General features: G+C 42.9%; 1 protein-coding gene across 5 annotated transcripts in view; it reads right to left on the bottom strand.

The window, feature by feature from the left end:
* Nucleotides 1-22530, bottom strand: part of LOC144003042 (uncharacterized) — a 365050-nt gene that overhangs the window by 30467 nt on the left and 312053 nt on the right. Inside the window, exon 9 of one of the 5 annotated variants that reach the window (XM_077498806.1) lies at nt 13241-13366. The exons of the other annotated variants lie outside the window; for them this stretch is intronic. Coding sequence (XP_077354932.1) covers nt 13274-13366 — 93 coding nt within the window. The 3' untranslated portion in view covers nt 13241-13273. Of the gene's footprint in view, nt 1-13240; nt 13367-22530 lie in introns of those variants that run through there. 5 annotated transcript variants of the gene reach the window in all.

Here is a 22530-nt window from a genome sequence, read left to right as displayed (position 1 = left end):
TGCAATCACGGAAATTTGGAATGGACGATGTCTCCGTTATGGTGCAGTATTAAGCTATGCTGCTTTTGCTCATTTTCGCCAATAGTCATTGGAATTTATCGTGGAAACAAAATTTGATTATTATTATTTTTTTTTAATGACGTGAAAAATTAATTGGAAAAAAATGTGTTTAAAATGGTGGGAGGGGAAAAATTGAAAAATAAAATAAATCAGGGCATCCATATCGGCACACGGTTTAAGCTTGAGCCAAGGGCCTACAAGATCATTAGCGAGCACCTGTTTTCTTCACGGCAAAGAAAAGTAGAAAGGGCTGCAAGAATTTGCACTTTTTTCTTTTTTTCTTTTTTTCTTGGATCAAGTGCAAATAGAGATGCTGGAAACCGCCCGGACGACTGTTTGTCAGCACTTTTCCGTCTCGCTGGCGGCTTCAGATGAAGAAAGACTTGACGGCGGAGAAAGAAAAAGAAGAAGAAGAAGAAGAGACGGGAATACATAAAAGAGCGTCGGAGAGGAGTGAAATATTAGCGCCGCTTCCTATTCACCGATTGATCCTGGCAGACTGACACTCCCTCTCATCCTTGACAGTCTCTCGCTCTCCCCGAGGGAAAGACAGTTTGCGCCCGTGTCAGCAGAACCGCTGAAAACGCCGTGCCGGATCGGGTAATGAGTCGCAGCATTGCTTGACGATATGGTGACATCAAGGTCACAGCGCACCAACGTGGCCATTTTATGTACATTCGTACAGGTTTTTGTGTTTTGTTTTCAGTTCGGTGGGGTTGGTGTTTTGTTTAGTTTTTGTGTATCTTTTGTTCCATTTGTCTCGTTATTATCAACCTTGTCCACCTGCGTGTGTGTTTCCAATTAGTGCCCTGCGCCTCTTGTGTTCCCCAGGTGTGCCGTGTTAGCGTCGAGTTAGTGTAGTTGATTTAGTCAGCGTTGTATGTTCCCTCTGTGTGGGAGCATTGTCCCAGTTAGGTTGGTTTGTTTTTGTCACATCCTGTTAGGGTCTGTCTTGTCGTCTTAGTCCAGTTTCCCCACGGTGTCTCTGCAATTGGGTCCATCCACCACCTCCAGTCATGACAGGCTGGGGTCATAGGTGAGCCGGAGCCTATCCCAGCCGAATGTGGGTACATCCCGGAATGGTCAGCAGCCAATCACAGGGCACATATTGTCATGTGCTGGACGTTGGATCCCAAAGCGCAGGCACAAATAAGGTTTGAACTCTTTATTCACATCGAGAGGCGTACAACAAAACTTGACTAGACGCGAAACTACGAGCGTTGCACACTACGACAGACAGTGAATGGATCTGATTGGTTGCCACTAAGTAAAGGATTTAAAGATTGACATCACACAGGTCCTGACGTCACATAGCGTCTCTCCAGTTGAAACCAGATGATGGTCACATCAGTTGAAACATAACCCTGGCGTGACCTCAGGCGTGACACATATCGACAAAACTTGCTCCACAGGAGCCCACTTTGTACAAAGCAAAGCAAACAAATGACACAAGTCGCAGAAAGTCCATCGATGACCCCCACTTACTGTACTTTGGTCACAGCCAAGAGAGCGACTAAGCCCTTATTTTGTTGCTATCTTGAAAGCGCATTAGAATTGAGCAAGTTTTCTTTTGACAAACAGATGAATATGTTTAAGTGGAGGCAGGCCCCAGTCGAGATTTAGTTCCGGCGTGGGATGCTGCATGTCATCCTTTCCATCCGCACTTAATCTCCGTGTACTGTTACTCGCGTCCCTGCTAAGAAGCTTGGCCCGCTTTCTCTGGAGTGCTTTTGGCCAAGTTGGGGGGTCTTTTTGAAAGGGCGAGAGGTGTGCCGGTGGCCGACCCGGGGAAAAGCAAGCTCTTGGTCTTCGTCTTGGTCTTGGGCGCGTGTGATGCGGCACCCTCGCTAAGGCCTCATGTCATTTAATCCCCCAGATCAATAAGTCATTGAATATATTGCAAAGCAGATATTTCCCGCCGGAGGTGCACATTAAGGCCGTAAGCTCTGATGTAGTGTTGCTCTCCGCTTGTTACCGCCTCACCACGTCAAAGACCCAGAGTCCATTTTGTTTCTCCCGGCATTGAGGGAATTTATGCTCACTAATAAAGAGACGGTATCGCACACAGCGTGTAATAGAACAAAGAAACTCAACACCAGAGGTGGCAAAAGTACTCACTCTGTACTTAAGTAGAAGTACAACATACTTGGCTAAAAATAGACATGTAGAAGGCTTGGGCTTTTTTTTTTTCTTCTTGTCTCCTGACACAGCACAATCTAGCTCTCTGTTTGTGAAATGGCTGCTGTCAGCTGTGTTATGGAAGTCATTCGCCTGAATGGGATTGGCACCAAAATAAATAGGTGTCGCTGGCTACGCTCATCAAAACAAAATACTCAGCACTTGTAAATAGACAGAGGTGGCGGGAGTCCTCACATGGCGCACTTAAGCTGAAGTAAAGATACTTGAAGATTCTATCAGAAAGAAATAGGAGGTCTGACTTGGCTCCTTAAATCATTCAAACCTAAAAAGGTGTCAATACCTTTTTAATCATTTGCCTTTCACTCTCAAAAATATATTTTGACGTTTTTTGTTTTTTATGCAAGAGCATACAGAAGGCTTTGATATAGCTTCTGACATGAAGCAATGGTAGTTATTACAAACACGGCCAGCAGGTGACAGCAGAGTATAAGAGATCAGCCAGGGCCATGGTGCAACAAGCTCTTTTTGACAGTTTTTTCACCAGGAATGTGAATAATGATTCAACTTAGCTATATGCTAATGCTAATTGCTACAAAACCGAAACAGATCCATCCATCCATCCATTTTCCATTTTCTCCTCACAAGGGTCGCGGGGGTGAAACAGATACAAATATACTTTTTTTTTTCCTGCTGAAAGAGGAGACTCTAATCTTTCATTTGGTATGTTTTTATAGCAATAGAACACAATATTCTGTGGGCCTTGCAAAATCAGTCAAAATCCAGAAAACAGCAAAGGGGGTTTGCTTTAGTGAAAATGACTGGGAATGAGTTAAATAAAACATACTAACTGAAATTTACTAAAGCACAAATTTTAAAGAAAAACACATTTTTTTTTACTGTCAGTGAATACAATAAACATTTTAAGAACTTGGCTCAATGAAATCTTTCTGCTTTATGCTATCGAAAACGTCAAGCTCTCAGAGCTTTGCAAACATTGTGACGTGGCTAACAAAAAAAAAGTAGCAAAAAATAGCTATGTGATTGCCATCTTTGTGGAATTTTCTAAAAAAAAAATAAAAATATGGTACTTTAAAATTACTTAATAAATTAATTCACTAACTGCTTAAATCAATTGAGTGCTACTCTCCTGCCCACACTGCACTTTCTCACCAATTATCTTCCATTTGTCGCGTTTTTAGGGCAACTGTCTGCGTTTGAAACATCACAGAAATTTTGAATCATTGACGTTGCGGAACTTTAGCCTGTACCAGCAATGAGTTAATACTTTTGTTCGAAAATCGGCCAATTGGAAAATTGGCAAGCCACACCCACTTTCTTGAAAGAAAGAAAGCGTGTCTGGACAGGCTTCCATTCCCAATCAAATTCCATTGCGCAATCAAATGAATTTATTTACTGCGCTGTAACCAACATCTTTGTTACTGCTCATCTCACAGTCTACTTGCATCTTTTCAGGCATCTCGGAGCCCTCGAGAATGACCTGCTCCAGATTTGACGCTACATTGCGCTCGTAACAAATTCAAAGAGGGTCATCCACAGGCAGGCTAATTTCCAGAAGCATAAGGCTTATTAACTCGTAATCAAGATTGAATCGGCCTTCATCAGCTCATTTTGCTCCCGACTTGCGTCACTCTTTGCCGGATGTGACTGGCATCTTAAGGAGGAGCATACATCATCACGAACTGATGGAGATGGAGGCAAGAAAAAAACAAAAAAAAAAAATCAAAGGGGCGAAAAGTACTGAGAGATCAGCAGAATTCATAAAGAAGACGCTGATGCCAGAACAACGGCGAAAAGTGCTGCGTAAAATTATGACGTTCACACCTTCTACCCGTTACGCATTTATTATTGAAGTAAACATTTGACGCTATCAATTTGAGAACAACAATCTAGGAACATGAGCAAAAACAGCATAGGACGAATAATTTGGGATACAGCGTGAGAAATGATGGAAAGTTCTCACTGTGACTCAGCAGATGACATCGATCTCTTCACTGCCTGGGTTGTATTCGCGTCTCGCTTGCCATCACGACCTCGACGGAAACGTCTCCACTTATCAGCCTGGCCTCTTTTTATGAAGCACAATGGCGACAGTCGAAAGGCCTCGCCATTCACGCTGGCCTTTAACTGGCCTTTTGCACCTTTTTTCTTTTCTCCCGTCATAAATAAACTCCAGCATGAGTGGCAGGACGTGCGCTGAGATACCTCCAGCCAGGAGAAACGCTTGACAAAGCACAGCCGCGCACCAATAACAATTAGCCTGGAAACTGTTTGGCTAATTATGATTAAGTAGCTGGTGGGGTGCCAACAAATCACTTGGGTGAACATCTTCACTGCCTGCTTGACAAATTGCATATACTGTCTATGCTCCCCTCGCCTCTGTGACCTCAAATGAGCTGGCGCCTCCGAAATTCATTCCAACCTCAGAAAGCTCTTAAAAGCATGGTTGAGGAAACTACACTTTTACCAAATGGTAGAAAGAATAATACCGATAGAAATAAAATATACCTGTGAAGGTGCAGCTTTCTTTTTTATCTGTTTGAAACAATCCAAAACTTTGAACATTCTCTGAAAAAAAAATAAAATAAATCAGCGATACAATGGCGCTTCACTGTTGTGTTAGCATTAAGCTAGCAGACCTCCGCCAGACCAAAAAAAGATGGTTTAGTTGAACATAGATGACAAGTTTTTGTCCATATCACAGATTATTTTTTTGTGTGTTGTGTAAAGCGCAATATAAATAAACTTGAGTTGAGTTGAGCATCTCAAATGCAAATAAACAAACAAACAAATACATAAGTAAAACAATATTCCACCTCAACATCACAAATGTATTACTACTGTACTTTTAAACTTCCACCATATCAATTTTGAACACACTTAGTTCCAACATTTTTCCTAATTTTTACGCATGCCCACATTTAGCGTTGCACTGCTACAACAAATTTGTACCAAAAGCTAACAATGCTAATTTCCATTAGCCTTTCTTTTGCAATTCACATCATATGTTAGCATTAAGCTAGCAGACGTTCCTTAAAAGAAATGTGATGGCTTCTTTGAACATTGTCTCCATATTGCGGATTTTCACATACTGCAGGTTCGTGTGGGGACGTCTCAAGGGCAAACAAACCAAAAAGTAGCAATTAGTAAAAACAACAACACCAACATTCCACCAGATGGCACCAATGTAATACTTTGATTGCTTTCATAAAAATGTCGAATATGTGCCTTGGCTCAATAAAGGTTTGGGCACGAGAACCTCGACCCGACCCGGCTGGAAAATGAGGATGCCGCATTTGGCTCCGTTGGCGGGAACTTTTCAAGTATTTCTTGTCAACAGTGGCGATAAAGCGATTCCTATTTTTCTTATCGCCCCCCGCCGCCTCTGCCGCGGTTGTACGTGCCAGCGTGTCACTGCCGCTTGGCTAACCTGTGGCTCCGGCTGTGACCGCATTCCCGCTGTTCCAGTCTCGGCGTTAGCTCTTCCCCCAGAGCCTTCCTCCCCATTTTTTTCTTTTTTTTTTTTCTCTCCGCTGCGCTCCTGTGGCGGAACCGCCAGGTCTTTGTTGCTAGGCAACTGCTCTCTTTAAGATTTTCCCAGTAGAGTTTTGGAGGTAATAAAACAATGCCCCGAGACAAACAGCAACTGGAACCGGAAAGGCCTTGGGGGGAAGACAGATAGAAGCAAGTTCATCCCCAAACTCTCTTGCTTTTAATTAAAAGCACACGTTATAAATGCTTCAGCTGGAAAGTGCAAGAATACACAAAAGTGCTGAATGTGGTTCCACCTCCCTCTTACCTAAATTAAAAATCTTTGGGCACGGAAAAGTGCGGAGATGCTATTTCTTCCGAGGTTACGCGCAAATACACAAAACCGGTCAACTTCATTTGAACTTTTGAATGCGCAGAGCACGCGTGCCCTTTTCTCATTTTCAAGGACGTTTACTTCTCTGCCTTTGGGACTCTTGCAGTTGCATTGACCAAGTATCAACATTGCCGTTATGATGCATGAGGAGGAATGCTTCAATAGCAATTGTAAATGATCCAGGACTTACATTGTGGGTTTAAAACAACTTTACTTTGAAGTCCACTCACTTCATGCTAACACACGATGATAAATGTCAAAGACGGCCTTATGAATAGCATCAATGTCATGGGGAACAACACATCTCGCCTTAAAGGGACACTTCACTTATTTAGCCCATTATAGCAATAAAAAGTTAATATTTTGGCTAAAATTCTTTTTTTTATAATAATAATAATACTGTTAAAAAAAAAAATTTGGCCACTTGTTGTCGACTGAAAATGACGTCACACGTGCTCAGTGCTCAGGTAACGACCAATCACAAGTCAGCTGTTTTCTAGGTTTGGTCATGTGACATTCACAAGCCGAGCTGTGATTGGTTACCTGAGGCCTGAGCACATTTATTTTCAGTAGACTGCAAGTTGCAGAACGTATTTTAAAGGTACCAATTGTATATGAAAAATAATGACAATATCAAATTTATTATAGACAAAATATTAACCTTTGACTGCTAAAAATGGCTAAATAAGTAAAGTATCCCTTCAAGATAAAAATGCGTGTATTCTTTATCCTCTGCACGTGCCAGAAGGAGCAGCACAATGTCCACTGAAATGAGGCATAAACTATTTTTGCTTTTTGTTTACTTCCATCATTGCTGTATTATTTATAACGTACAATAATATAGAGTGACATTTTCTGACAACATTTTTTTGGGAGGGCGGAAAAGATTAAAGACATTTCCATGCTTTTTTTCAGATAAGGGATGAATTCATTTATTTATTTATTTATTTATTTTTTACGGGGGGGTAAAAGTAAAAATTGGTCAGGAAAATAAATACTCCTGGAAAATCGTACTTTCTTACAGTAGCAAAATATTTGTACTTCCACTCAATGAGCTCAAGCCTGCAAATTGTGCGCACACACACACACACACACACACACCAAATCACGTTGTGCTGCAGATGTTTTTTGTTTTCTTTTGCGACTCCCTGTGAAATTAATGCAACACAAACAAACAGTTTTGTGCGCAGATCCCGCCGGCACGCTGAATTCTGACAAAGCAACGAGGAGGAGATGAAAAGTTTTGTTTCATGGCTTTCAGTTGGACTCCTCCAAACCCGTGTCGGAGATTGCACTTCAAAGACGAGCTCTTACCGAGACAAGCCGCGGACGACTCCCACGAGGTTCCAATTTAGCCCGACGCCGAGTTCTAGCATGAGTGACGGCTGAAATAAGCGCTAACTCCTCCCCTCCCCTGTTCTTTCCCCTTCAAATTTCAACAATAAGGGTTCTTGACTTGTCACCATGCAGACGCAACTCCAAGCTATTCAGGAGATATTCATAGAACATCATGATTGAATTCGATCATTTCAATCTGCGCAGCCGGCCTTAGAATGTCGCATGTTAGTGCGCGCTAATCCAAATGCAAATCTGGGCCTCCCCATCGGTGCGCGCGTGCATCTCGGAGGGGCGACCTCGCGGCTCGGAATTGAAAAATGATGAATGCGCGGGGGCTATTTTTTGACGCATCGCGAGGCAGCTCGCAAAAATTAATTAAAAAGTCACACTTATAAATAAGTTCAAGCAAAATAGCGAAGGAACATGGCGGATTCAAAGACGTGTGAAAAGGATTCTGTCACAGCCTGTGGCAGGTGAGAGCGGATGATCTGTTTTTTTTTTTTTATGTGGTTGTCAATCGTACAGGACATGACAGCTACATCCTTTGAGCGGCCATTGTTTCAACCAATCTATACAGCGTGTCCAATCAGTGTGTTGTACTAAGATTTCTGTGAACAGGGATGGCTTCGATCAATATTTGGCTTTCGTTTTATGTAATGTATAAGAATGGCCCAGCCACTATGCCTGACTTTGTGGAAGCACTTAGAGGATTGCCACGTGCGTCTCGGCAGCTGCGAAGATCTGCCACGTTCCAGCGGACACGCCATCATGTCAAAGCGCAAATCTCAGCAAAGCCTCAGTGTTGTGAGAAACACAAAAAGGCGGTGTCAAATTCAGCCTTTAAAACCACTCATTGTCCAGTTCCTCCGACTGCTCTCTTGCAGAAATCTTCAGAAACACAAAAAGCATCTTATCCTTGAAGATCTTCGTTCCGTCGTACTCTTCCAGACCGTTTTGCTGCAGGCGCTCTCTTGACCTTCACGAATGCGGCCACGCTTCGCATTGAAATCGCATTGCAGAGACATCATCTCAATTGTAGCGCAATTCCAGAGCTCTCGATTATTTGCCCCCACTTCAAGTCTCATTGATTACGACCTGAACCGAATCGTCAGACTTTTCAATGGAGGGAAAAAAAAAAAAAAAAAAAAAAAGACCTCCATCCGTCCTATTAATTATGCACATGAAGCGGCATGACAAAATGACGGATCAAAAGGCGCTGAGAAGAGGCGGGCTTCTGGCATATCTGCGGGTCAGATGGCACGTCCTGTAATGCCAAGGAGCAAATACGGACGGGTGCGGGGTGGAGTGGGGGGGGCAAGGGGGTCATTAGAGGCAGGAACATATGCTGTTCGGCATGCAAGGTCTGCTGTCCAATTAGTAACTCCGAGCAAACATACGGACTCGGCCTCTGCTTCACGCTGGACTTGCATGTCTGCAGCCGTAAACTCCACGAGGAAGTAGAGCATCGAAGAAAAACACACATACACCTAGTCAGGTCATAATCTATCGATTATTCAATCGATTAATCAACTAATGGGATTCATTTTAATTTTGCATTAAAGTATATTACAAAAGCATTTCTTTCCTCTGATTATGGTTTATTAACCGGTGATTGGTGCTATTTCATAATTCATATTCGTATCGTGAAAACAAACGACACGGATTGATGTTGATGTACGTTGTCACCAGTTACAAACAGATGTTTGCAAATATCTTATTTTGATTAAACAGAAGAAAATCAGCCTTCTTTAACGAAGGAATTCAGTGAACAATTACTGTTTATATGCTGAAATCTGAGGATTTGGACAAGTTTTACATTAAAAAATGTGCTCCAAACAATGACTTGATTATTAACTGATTCCATCCCAGCCATTTTCACTGAACCCCCTTTGCTCCTGGCGGTATACTGGATTTGGACAGATTTTACAAGGCCCACCAAACCTTCTGTTCTATTGCTATTAAAACATGGAACGTACCAAAAGAAAGATTAGTCTCTTCTTTCATTAGAAAAAAAAAAAACAAAAAAAACAAACGACTATATTGATACCTCTTTCCGTTTTGCCTGCAATTAGCATTAGAATATGGCTACGTTTCATCATTATTCATATTTCTGGTGAAAACTGACAAAAAGAGCTTTTTGCAACATGGCCCTGGCAGATCTCTTATACTCTGCGACCCTCTGCTGGCAGTTTTTGTTTTTAATAACTACCATTGCTTTAAGCCACCTCTTCATGTCAGAAGCTGCATTACAGCCTTCTGTATGCTCTTGCATTAAGAAAAAAAAAATGGAAAAAATGGGTAAGTACGTTTTTGGAAGTGAAGGACAAAGTATTAAAAAAAGTGTTGACACGTTTTTGGGTTTGAATGAGTTAAAATAGTTGTCGACTCATTTGATAATCAATTACGGGTCAATAAATTAATTTGGACGGCTCTTAACTGGACATATGCATATCTAAAAAAGCCTGTGACACAGTAATTGATTGATTATTCACGCAGTAGTGGAGGTATGCATAGGCCTACATATGCGCGTATGCAAACGCAATTCGCATTGTACCGCTGCTTCAAGGACTCACAAGCAAACGTGTTCTTCCCCTTTTGCGAATATTACATGAAGCACATCTTTCGTCTGCCTAAACTGCAAAGCGCGTCACCTCACTGACAGACGTACCGCCGAAGAAAATATTTCTTTTTTGCACTTATTTATTTGCTTCTCACGTCCTCGCCCCCACACAATCGCTGCCATCTGCTTTGTAGCAGCGCCGATACCCACGATGCTGGGGAGGGTGCCTTTTTTTTCCTTTTAGTTTTAGATTTGCTTTCTGTCCAGGAGGCCAGGATGAAGCTTAGCTAAGCAATATCGAGCCGACTGTGTGCCGTTCACAAACAAACAACTTTGCACGAGGCTGACATGTAATAACGGCGAGCAACAGGTCAAATACACAAGATTAAATTGTGGCCCGGTGCATTCAATGTCTGTGCTGTTGTGACATTTGACATTTCCAATCTGGTCTTTTGAATTTGTCCCATTCAGAAAACCGGTTCTGTTTGGACATGAAGACAGTCCCACGCAAAACCAGGAGGAGTTTGTTCAGGGGCGCTTCAGTTCTGAGCTCAAACGACCTCCGGGCAAGCCAAGGACTAGTGGTCTGACCCCCCCCGCTAAGATGAATTGGTCTGCCCAAAACAGGCTTGGATTATCTCTCTGGCACAGAACTAAAAGAGAACATCTCTGCATGGTGAAAAATGAAGGCGCAAGATGCTATTTCGCCTTTAATTCACAAGGGTGGTGCGGCGGAAGAAGGGGGGGGGGGGCAGTGGTGCGCCACCGGAGATAAGACACAAGTGATCAACATCCTTTAAGTTACTGGCGACTTGGCTTCTTCTCACGAGCTGATACGTGTAGGACGTTCTTTGCTTCATCCAACAGGTCGGTTAAAAACATAATACAGAAAAAACAGCAGTGAAGAATCTGTACGCAACCATGCAGAGCAAATCTGGATTTATTACCATGGGCGGCAAAAAGAGCCCTAGTGGCTCTGCCGAGATACTTTCCGTCCCTTTGAATTCATTTGGCCTATTGAACATTGCATTTTCTCCAAGGACGCAGTCCCACTCACAACATAACTCTTCCTCAAAGCATCCACTTTGCTGCCCCTTTCCTACTTGACTTTTTGTCAAGACTCGAGAATTTAGCCAAGAATCTTGAGTCTCATTTGCAGGACAACAATGTGGATGCGCCTCATCTCATTTTTCCATAACCATATTTGCATTTTTGCTTGCGTTTCGGGACGTCATGACATCCCATCATCTCCCGTAACGGTGGTGACATTTTGGTTGCGGTGTACTGTCGTCTTCCCTCATACGTTGAAGGTCAAGTCCAAATGACGTTAAAGCGTGCAAATGGGCATGTCTGTTAAATGCTGAAGGGCCGAGACAAATGGGGGTGGGGAATGATTGCTCTCCCAGGTGCAAACAAGCGAGTGCGTCAAATGTCAGCAAATGCTTTCCTTGATGCCCCCACAATGAGCCAAAGTCTCCACGAGCACCCTTTGGAATATTTCATTCAAGACAGATGGAATCCTAATCTTAGCTTGGAGCTGTGACGTTTTGTCAGCCGTCCATTTTCTAAAGCAGGCAGCCTCCCCCTCCTTTTTTTTTTTTGTCACAGTCTCGCCCCTCCGGCCCTGCCACTTGCAACTTTTTCACTTCTTACTTCGCTGAGGTGTGTCAGAATGTTTCATACATTCTGCTAGGAATTGTGGCATTCATTATTCCAGTGATTCACTGAATTAAATATTCAAACGGTGCATAATGTTACAGTGCTTTATTTATTTATTTATTTTTAAGTAAGTAAGCGCAGTTGTATTTAACTTTTAAAGAAATGCTTTTCCATTCACACATCCTCTCACAACCATTAAGTCAGTCACCACAACAATAAGAACATTCTAGATGTAATTAATCCTCCATTACACCGGCTGGCTCCGGTTTTGACCTGTGGGCAGGCGCTTCTTATCCCTAATTGAGAAGTTTTACCTCATTTTCTTCCGTGCCGTTTTGTTGTTGTTTTTTTTCTAAACACAAAAACAACTTTTCTCATCAATCCCCATCAACGGCCTGCCCACCCGCAACGCAAAGGCTTTTGTTTACTCTCCGATGCCTTTACTCTCCCTAATTAATTAACGGCGCTTAATTTAGCAGCAATCCAACAATTAGAGCGTTTGTTTATGCTAAATGAACAATGTCTCCATCTATCTTTCTGATGGCGAGCTTTTGATGAAGTCTCTCAACTTCAACTTGACTTTTAATGATAACTCTCCCATGGGGGGGAGCAGGCGAAATTTGCGAAACATAGTCTGGTTTAATTTAAGTAGTGAAAAAAAAATTATTATTTTTTTCATTTTATTTATTTTGGAATCTGATTGCACAATTTTCTGTGGGCAGTTTCAACCATTCCTTCTTTTGCAGCATCTCTCAAGCGCCATCAGATTAGAAGCGGAGCCTCTGTGCAAAACAGCATCCCGGCTCTAATGGCATCTTTTTGAACTAAACAATTTCTGAGAGCTGAAAAGTTGCAGGGAAAGCAATTCTGACTATTGAGCGGCTGGTAAATTGCCAATTACAGAGTAACATCATACTACCAGGCATATATACATTGAAGGGGGCTTTCCTCTGTCCGAGGATTAGCTGTCAATCAAACGGCACCCGGGGCAATTTGGTATCTCATTAAGTCATAATTAATGAAGGCAGGTATTAGGCTCTCCCTTGGGCGTGAGAAGGCCGGGACTATTTTCTCATTATAAAACCAGATTTCCAACGCGCCTTTGGAGGATTTCATACTCTGCTCACGTCACCTTTCACAAGATGGACACGAACATACATGCGGTATCAAAAAAAAAAATATTCTCATGAGTATTGCAAGAATGACAAACTCAATTGTATGTGCGGCGTTACCTGTGCAGCGATGTAAACAACCGATGCAAGCGTGAGGAAGTCACGACATGAGTTCATCAAGGTTTTACGTGTTTGCCCTCTGGCTCTGCGCCGTCAGATTCCTCTCGCTCCAAGCGTTGTATTTACGCTGGGGCAAAATGTTTAGAGCTCGTGAGGAGGCTGCGAGCGTTCCTGACACCCGAGGGGATGCTTTCCGACAACAGGCGGGAATCGGCAAAGCCAACGCGTGGGAGGGTTTGTTCTTGCTTTGAGAAAGAAGAAAAAAGTCGGACGGTCGCTGTGTGGTTTCACACAAACGTTCAGTAAGTGTGCACATGCCTGACAAAGTTCTTTGTATTAGAAGAAACCTTGAAAAATGACATTTCAGTTCATGTCAATATATTTTGAATTAGTGAAAGCCTTTCACATGGCCATGACTGTCCAACACAGGTCCCAAAGTTGACATGCCAGAGCAAAATGCAGAGCGCCGAGAAAGGCTTTTATCGAGGAGCAGATCTGGAAAAGGATACAGAGAAATCTGTCAAATTTCTACAGATCATCAGAAGAAGCCTTTCCAAATGTCCACGCCAAATGTTTTGTCCATGTGGAATTCGTGGCCATCGCATCGGGCTCTGCGAGGAATATACGCGACGGCCGATTGGAACTAGAGGACAGAAGCCGGCGTCGTAAATCACAACTTTTTCTCATTTCCTTTCGTCGTGTCGCCGCCGATCGATTCCGACGCCACTCTCCTCGATATGCAACAAATAAAAAGTGACTGACACCAAATTATTTCCCCGCTGATAGATGCTGTGCTAGCTTTGTCTGTGTTGTCACCTCTTTGAAAAGATGGAGCCGGTTTCAAATAATTGAAAGGAAGAACCGAGTCTTCACTTGAGGAAGGGATCACCGCGAAATAGGCACATAGCTTTTTGCCTTTTTTTTTTTTTCTCCAGTGTTCTTTATTCCTCTACTTTCACGGGGGAATGGCGGGCATATTGCTCGAGCACGTTCATGGGCAAAATATAAATAAATGAATAGAAAAAGTGAAGAAATAAGGATGCTAAGATACGACTTCAAAGTCGTGACACCGACAGCTCGAGTGGCAGCACGGCGTCGCGTCGCGTCGTGTCGTGTCGCGTGTTCCCCATTAAGGGGAGAAAGGAATATAAACACTTGGAGCTATGAGATGCAGGCCGTTTCCTCTTTTTATTGCCGCCGAGTCCCATGGGCGATGAAGGATATGAGCGATAACCTTTCTATGTCAGCACTCTACTGTTTCCTAAATTCATACATGCAAGTACCAAACAGATATTGAAGATAGGATATGCTGGCTCTCAAAGGCCCCACCCCTCCCCTCCCCTCCCCCCGTGGCGCCCAGGAAAGCCTGCTGGTGCAGCAAACTGACCACTTTTTGCAGCTTCTGAAAGAAATTGGACCTTCAGTAGGGGGCACCACAGAAACAAAAGTCAGGAGGGAGAGGAAACAGTATTTCATTTGGAGAAGAGCTGAACTGTTACATTTTGATGCTCTACACCAGCGCTTCTCAAAGTTTAACTACCAACTTAAAAAATACTTAGCTCTCCAAGTGCCATCATTACTACCAAACCAACATTAAAATGAAATGTCTGTCTCCCTCATAGTGGAGGTGCAAATTCTCGACCAATCCCGCCAAATTGATGCCGAAATGCCCGCTTGACACCAAAATATGTTTCCCTGCACATTTTACACATTTCTCAAGACTTTTGTTACTCAACCACATGTAGTTCGGGTCATTTCTTTCCCACCCAAAATGTCTGCCGAAACACAAACAAAACGGTGACCGGGTGCATGGCTTTATGAAGTGTGACACATAACAGCTCCCTACTCCCGGGCATGGAACCCATGCCAGTCAAAAACTCCTGGAGTTCATTAGAGGCGCTGATCGGCGGACGCAAACGCAGGTGATGCGACCCCCCGGGAGGATGTCACTTTGTCGTACTCGTGTCGTGGAGGTGGCGGCGGCGACGGGACAGTGAAATGTTACGTGACATCCGTGACAACAGCGACAGTGATGACAACGCAGAGCTTTCATTTCAACGGTGTCCGTCTGCATGGATTGTTGGAACAATTTCTACCACTCCAGTCCTGCAGGTGGCGATAATGTGCATTCTTGTACTTGTATGTGGAATGTGAAAGAATCGCCAAATTAAATGTTCAAGCAGTTGTTATATTTGTTTTGTTAATATAGTTGAAGCATTATTTAAGTCAGTTCAATTTATGTGCATTTGTAAAGGTCATAGTGCAGTGATGACAAAATGTAGTGAGTAATGCAAATTTGGTCACTTTTGAAACACGTCCTCCCGTCCATATTTCGTTCCTTGCCTGGAGTGATTTTTCTGGTTTACCTCCTTAATGGCTGCCTTTATCGCGTATGCAAACACAAGTTCAATTAAAAATGTGTTGTGTGGCAAAGGTAGTCTTTGCTGCTAATAAGATTAGAACGTGAAATATTCATAAGAAAATGCTTAATAATATATACAGTGTATTAAAAATGGAATTAATTCAGATTTCACCCATTCCATGAATGTTTAAAGAAACATTATTAGAAGTACACCAATGAGCCATTTCACTGTTGTCGTCTTTTAACGCTTCCCCGAGACTGTAGGCCTCGTCCTTGTACGAGAGAATTTTTTAGGAGAGACTAATGGGCCGAGGTCAACCAACGCATCCTCACCCTGCGCCCCGTTAGCCAGCAGACGAGCTGGGGTCAATAATTTAAGGGCCCCGTGGCTAATTTCAATCCATCACGTTGTGATGTGCATACAGTGTCAACGCTAAGGCCAGTTTCCATCATGTGATTCATAATCTTGGGAGGGAATTAGTTCCATGGCGCATCATAATTTAATGCGTTTTTAGGAACTCGCCGTGACTTTGCCATGCTGGGTAGAATGGAGGGAAGGGGGAGAAATAAGAAAGATGAAGAATGAGATGGATATTAAATTATGGAGCACCTTAACGGAGCAATCTGTCTTCGGGAGACGCGATTGCCTCGCTGCTTTGGATTGATGATAACGTGTTTAGAATCGGGCCTGAAGGAGGCGCTACGGGCGGAGGTCGAAAGCAAGAAGCTGGAATGCAAGCGCCAGCATTCAAGTTGATTTGGTTGCCGAGTCAGAAGAACGGTTGCTGAAGTGGAAAGCTCTCTAAAACAGCGTTTCACTTCACTTTCAAGCCAAGGTAACCATTTTACCGACTGATGACGCAACATTAGGAGAAACTGGGGGTTCAAGGATCCAACCCCCAACCGCCAGGTTTGGGAGATGAACACTCTACCACCGAGCCATGCCACGTGATCACTCTCATATTCCAGAAAATATAACATCAAACCAGTAACATTTCATTTTTGCCAATACTAGATCATGAAGTCATGCTAGCAATGCAGCAGCGGAGCGGGAAGGAGGAGTTAAAGTCTGCCTACCTTCACATCTTGCTAGCAGTTTGAAGACTACATAGTACAGCTGCATTTTTTTAAACTTCACTTTCTTCATCATCTCATGGGCAGAAAGCATACTTATACAAAACACAACAGATGCTTGTACCTAGCCGTCCGTGGTGCCGGCGGACATTTAATTTGCGGAAGCAAAGAAGGGATGAGAATGGTCGAGTGGAGGGGACTCGAGAGCTGTGGGGAAAATCAGTTTTCCAATCGAGCGACGGTTCACTCGCTCGTGCTTTATGCAGTATCCTGAGGCCTTCGTAGCTTTCTTTGCCCGTCCTTTCCCGGAGAGAATCCGCATTTTAACCGGGAGGAGAACGGCGGATGTGTTTATCCGCCAGCGCTTCAGCAATTCATGAGGTTTGGGGGAATCGCAAAAGTGATTACACATTGATCCCGTGCGTCATTATAAAACCGAAGATTTTGCTAACCTCTTTTACACGGTCATGTTTGAAACATTCAGGCCCAAGTGGACAAAGTTTGTCACTTCAGAGCTGCAGGAAGCAAACAACCCTTCAGGACAGCGATCTGGATCTGGAAGAGGGAGCCGAGTGCAGCGCTCGGAGGATGAAGAGGAGATCAGAGGGCCCGGGGATGGCCAGGAAGGGAAATCTTATCAGCGGGAAGGACAGCGGCGTTTTGAGGGATAAGACATGGCGCCTTGCAGAGCGGCACAGAGGCAGGCGATGCGGTCATCTGACAAAGCGCGTGCGGCTGCCACCTCGAGCCGGTTTGATGCCACCGCCTGTCAAATGCCACCTGGCGATTAAACGTATCTCCGATCTGACCGATTGATGTGTCGCGACGTATTTGGAAGCATTTAAGTCTGCTCGCCGTCCTGCTTGCTGGCATTAAAAAAATAAAAAAAAAATAAAAAAAATCAACATCAGAAAAGTTAAACTGAAGTTATGATGGAGCTAGATTGATTTTTTTTTAAATTACTTGTACAGTAAATCCAGGAACTGAGCACTGCCAGGAATAGCAAAAAAAAAACAAACAAAAAACAAGCGAGTCATTGACGCACGCCTAACAGTGTTTGTAATTACAGGTAATAGTTTCAATTGAAACTTAATATTTGAGATGCCAGGGTTAAGTTTGGGTCATGCAAGGGTTTTGTTTGGGTCTGTTTTGAGCTGATGGAACCATCTTCTGGTTTCAACTGGAAAAAACGCTATGTGATGTCAGGAGCTAGGTGATGTCAAGAATCTTTAATCTCTTTACTGGGTCAATAGCCAATCAGATAATTCCATGTCAGTCCTGTTACCCACATGTCGAGCCACAGCCAATCCGATCAATTCACTGTCTATTTAAGCCAAACCGAGAAGTGTGTGTTTGTCGGATTATTACCTCGGTTCCTCATTGTTTCTCGTCTAGTCAAGTTTCTTCTACGCCTCTCGATGTTACGCGAATAAAGAGTTAAAATCTTGTGTTTGCATTTTTGGGATCCGACCTCGGAACAGAACAGAGATCGTATCATTTTTTTTTTAGCTTCGTTGTCTGTGATATAAAAATAACTGGATAACTTCATCAAACGTAAATGATGTTTTGATTCAATTCAATGGAACTTGTGCTGCTCATTCTGGAGTACAAACCTTGGCCAAATGGGGGCAGTATACTACAGACATAAGGATATACGCATACTGCTCTAAAAGTCTGTAAATGGCAGGAATATTATCCGCTCTTAAAGAATTAGACTAAAAACTGATTTATCCATCGTAAAGCCGTGTGTTATTATCTTTGTTTCGTTTGAGAGTGAACTTCAGCTGGTCGTACTTTGTATTGAAAATGTAGTCTATACTTTTATACAGGCATTGAATCAGAGCTACTTGAACTAGACTTTATTATAGAGTACTTCAATTCGATACAAAGTATGAGTACTTTTGCCACCTTTGACTATTTACAATTGCCGAGTATTTATAGTATTTTGAGAAAGTGTGTTTTGACGAGCGTGGCGAGCGACACCTCTTATTTTCTTGCCAACCCGATTCAAGCAAGTCACTCCCGTAACACGGATGACGGCAGCCATTTCACAAAGCCACTGCTAGATTGCGCCGTGCCAGGAGACAAAAAAAAACAAGCAAGAATTCCACTTTGAAAATGGCTCGCTTGAGTCCACCTTACATTGCAAACAAATGAACTGGCAGTTAAAAAGTGCCAAGCGCAAGACGCTTTGACACGTTCGCCCGCATTTGCCGGAAACGGCCAATAACATCGGGCCCTGGCAGGAGCTTTTGAAGGCGCCACTCTGGCCCCTAAACGCAGTCGGAATGAGAAATTGGCGCCAACGCCAGCCAGGCCCCCGAGCGAAGCGCGCGTGCATCGGCTCGCAGCATTTGTTCCGTCGCTTATCGCCGCTCCCTGCGTGTAGCGCGCCGTGTTCGTGTTCGTGTTCGCGTTCGTGTTCGGCGACATGTGGAACAACAAGCCGGCGCCGACTGAATGACAGATTGCATCTTTGGCTGGCTTCAGTGTTGCGCTGTTGAAAAAAGGCGCGAGGGAAAGTTGTCTGAAAATGCCAGGAGGACTTCCATGCTGGTTTTTGGGTTTATCAGCATTCATCCAACGAGGCGCGTTCTTATCGTCGCCACTACGGCTGCGTCGGCTCTATTCGAGCAGCTGATATGAAGCAACGGAAACATCTGCAGTGCCATTCGGTCGTGCCAACCAATCGGCCCATCGCGCCGCTGCGTGCGCTTAGGAGGATGCCGTTTGTCCGACCCGATTTCATTGACCATTGAGAGTGATGAAGCCGGATAGAAGCTGTCATGCAAGTGCAGTGCCAGCACTTCTTCCGGCATTCGATCAATCGCTTCACGACTTCCTCGTCCGGCAGTCAAACTCCAGCATCGAGTTCATCTTTTGTGCCTCCTGAGCCAAGTCAAAGTGTGGCTTTTTCATTTTAAGAAGATATGCACGACTCACAAAAGCTTAGTCATATGCAGCTTTTAGGTTTTGAACTTCATTTGACCTTCTCTTCAAATATCAATTTCAGCTGGACCAGGAAATGATTAGTAAATGGACGGTTTTTTTATACACCATCTTGTGCACACGTGGTCAGCTGCTGACATGCAAATGGAGCAAACGAGAGTTCAGTGTCATGCTCAAGGGCACTTTGACATGGTCAGAAGGGCTGAGGATCGAACCCACAACTTCCTGGTTGGGAGACTGCCACTCTACCACTGAGCCATGCCACCCATTCTTGGCTCAAGCGCGTGTTGTCAATTTTGCTGTTAAGCTCGTTTGCGAACCTGAACAATAAATTTGCGCAGAATTCAAAAGTTGAGAGGTCAATTTCAATTTTGATGCCAGCATTTATAAAAATAGGCAAAAAAGACCAATTTTTTTGTAACATGAACAAATTACAAAAATGACATTCATATATGCCTTCCCCACCCTAAAACAAAATTATACATTTATCAGCAAAAGAGGAGGAGATTTTTGCCAGTTTTTCGCTTTATGGTACAGGTTAAAAAAATAAATTAAAAAAAAAGTACTAAAGAACCCAATCTTGTAATACAGTCAAATGTTCTGTCTGTAAGTCATATTTTTTATAAGAGTTAAGGAATCAAAAAAAAAAGGTTTTCTGATGCATTGTAGATTTGTTTTTTTTAATGAATTGGCGGATTCATTTTATTCTGCCAAATAGTGCCCTAAAAAATCTTGTCAGTGTCATGACTGTGTTTTGTTTGTGTTTTGTTTGGGGCAAATGTCTGAACTGATGCAAGATGCAGTCGGCATCTAACTAGAGTGTTTTTCTTTTATTTGAACTGATGCAATCGGCATGCAACTATGTGATGTCAAGAATCTTTAATCTCGTTATATGGTCGGAAGCCAATCAGTTTTACCCGCGTGGTAGTCAGCAGCGAATCAGATAAATCCATGTCAGTCCTGTTTCAGCAACCTATCAGGTTCACCCACATGTTTGGCCGCAGCCAATCAGATCCATTCACTGTCTATTTAAGCCTGTCTGAGAGGGGTGCGTTTTGTCGGATTATTACCACTGTTCCTCTGTGCAACTCTACTCTCGTAGTTTCTCATCCCGTCAAGTTTGTTCCACGTCTCTCGATGTAAATCAATAGTTGAAATCTTATTTGGGATCCAAACCGCAGCACATAAGAGTCAGTCTCTGGCTGCATTTTTTACAGTATATCAAACAAGGCTTTGGCCTGAGCACAAAACAGCACCAAATAAATAAATAAATAAATAAATAAATAATAGAAGAAAAAAAAACATGCATGTGATGTGATCATAAAAGAAGTAAAAGATGGTTTGGAATTTTCAGCCGACATCCACAAGGCAACAAACAACACCTCATTGCCAGTGGCGGCATGCAATTGGCATTTGACACCATTGATAGCAACATGTGCTGCCATTTAGCCGCCAAGCCACAGAAGAGCCCGACGGAGTCCAAAAGCATCAAGGGGACGGCGAGGCAAATCATCCGTTGCCGAGTGATTAGACGGGATTCTCATCTTGGCGCCAAGTGCAAAAGTCACGGCGGTCAAACGTGACGGAGTTTACCAAGGAAGCATCCGCCAAATATGATAATAAGTTTGCTTCACCACGTCCAAGAAGTCTGGAGGAAGGTGAGAGACAAAGACTTGAAGAACTGGAATCTTGCCACCATGACTGAAACAACGACACTTGAAAATCAAACAGGAGTGAAAGACATATTTTGTCTGGGATTTTCAAAGTACGCTATGTGGTCTCCCCCTAGCAGTACGCAAAAGAATTACTGGATACATTTTGTGAATTGATGATGATGATGGTAGTACTTGGCCAGCTCGACATTTTTTGAGGTGGTACTTGGTGTAAAACGTTTGACAACAAGTGGTGGAAAGGAAAGCAAGTTGGAAGTTGATTTATGGCCGAGGCACAAAACAAAATCAATACAAACAAAAAAATTGAATTTGAAGTTTCCCCTTCAAAGTGCCATTGATATGAATATGTATTTATGTGAGAGACAAAGGTAATTGCTTTTTCTACTTTACTGTATATATATTTTGAAAGGCAAAAGGGAAGCGACCCTGAGGGAGATTACAAATGGAAAATCTCCAAGCTGAAAATAACATTTGGCTTGAAGGGCCTCCTGCCATGATGGAATTAAGCGGGATACGCACAAACTGCTTTTTAATATCTTAGCCGAGAGAGGGCATCACTCACAGAACAACAACTCACTTCTCAAACAAATATCAACATTCTTGAAAAAAAACATACTTACTACCATGCTCATCTGAAGCTTACTGTCAAAAAGCTAAAACAAAGAAAATGAAAATGCTCTCTTTGAAACAAAATAGCCTCTGCTAGCATAGTGCTCAGTGAAATGGGAAATTTCATACGCAAATGACTTAACAATTAGCATGTAGACATCAAATACTGACAGGCATATATTCTTTATCCTCCGCAAAGAATCGCTATTATTACTCCTCTACTGAGAAGCTATTTCATATTTTTATGCCATTTAATGATGTCATTACTGCATTTTACATAGTACAATTTTATACAACTACTTTTCAAAAACACTGCAAAAAATCGTGTTCTTTTGGGAGACTGTAAGGAAGAAGCTAAGCTAACACTTGCAAACGCTTCTCGTCATTTTTATTGTAGTTTACAATTTGGATCGCAGACAACAAACAGGTTGAACATTTACAATTGTCGTCCCTGACTAACACTCAAGGATAATCGGGTCAGAGAGGTTCAAGAATCGGTTCTTTACTGACTTTAACCGGAATTGGGCTCTTCAAACTTTACCCAATTATTGGTATGTGTGTACCCCGATACCGCATACATTTGAGTGTTATTTTGGGTGGAATAGCTGTTCAAAAAGCAAAAAAAAAAAAAAAAAAAAAAAAAAAAAAAAAAAAAACAAAAACAAATGTCACCTTCTGAGATCAGCCACTTTTGGCTCACCTTTTTTCTCCCCCTCCTCCAAGACAATACTGTAATGTATTCCACCAAGGCTCCGGATTGTCAAGTTCTCGTGAGGCCTTCCAAAAATCTCAAATCAAAGCAGAAATAAAGCCGGAGAGATGAAAGCGGCGCGCGTGATGAGTGTGTGCCTGCTGTCTTACCCTACCTCTCACTTTCTTTGACTAGCAGAGAGGAGAAGCAAAAAAAAAAAAAAAAAAACATCATGTGATTGCCCCGCCGTCCCCCCTCCACCTCCTTTTGCACATCTCGTGCGCTCGTGCAGAGACGTGAT

The sequence above is a fragment of the Festucalex cinctus genome, chromosome 16, assembly GCF_051991245.1.
Source record: "Festucalex cinctus isolate MCC-2025b chromosome 16, RoL_Fcin_1.0, whole genome shotgun sequence".
In the NCBI taxonomy this organism is placed as follows: Eukaryota; Metazoa; Chordata; class Actinopteri; order Syngnathiformes; family Syngnathidae; genus Festucalex; species Festucalex cinctus.
This window is presented reverse-complemented; position numbering and strand designations above follow the sequence as displayed.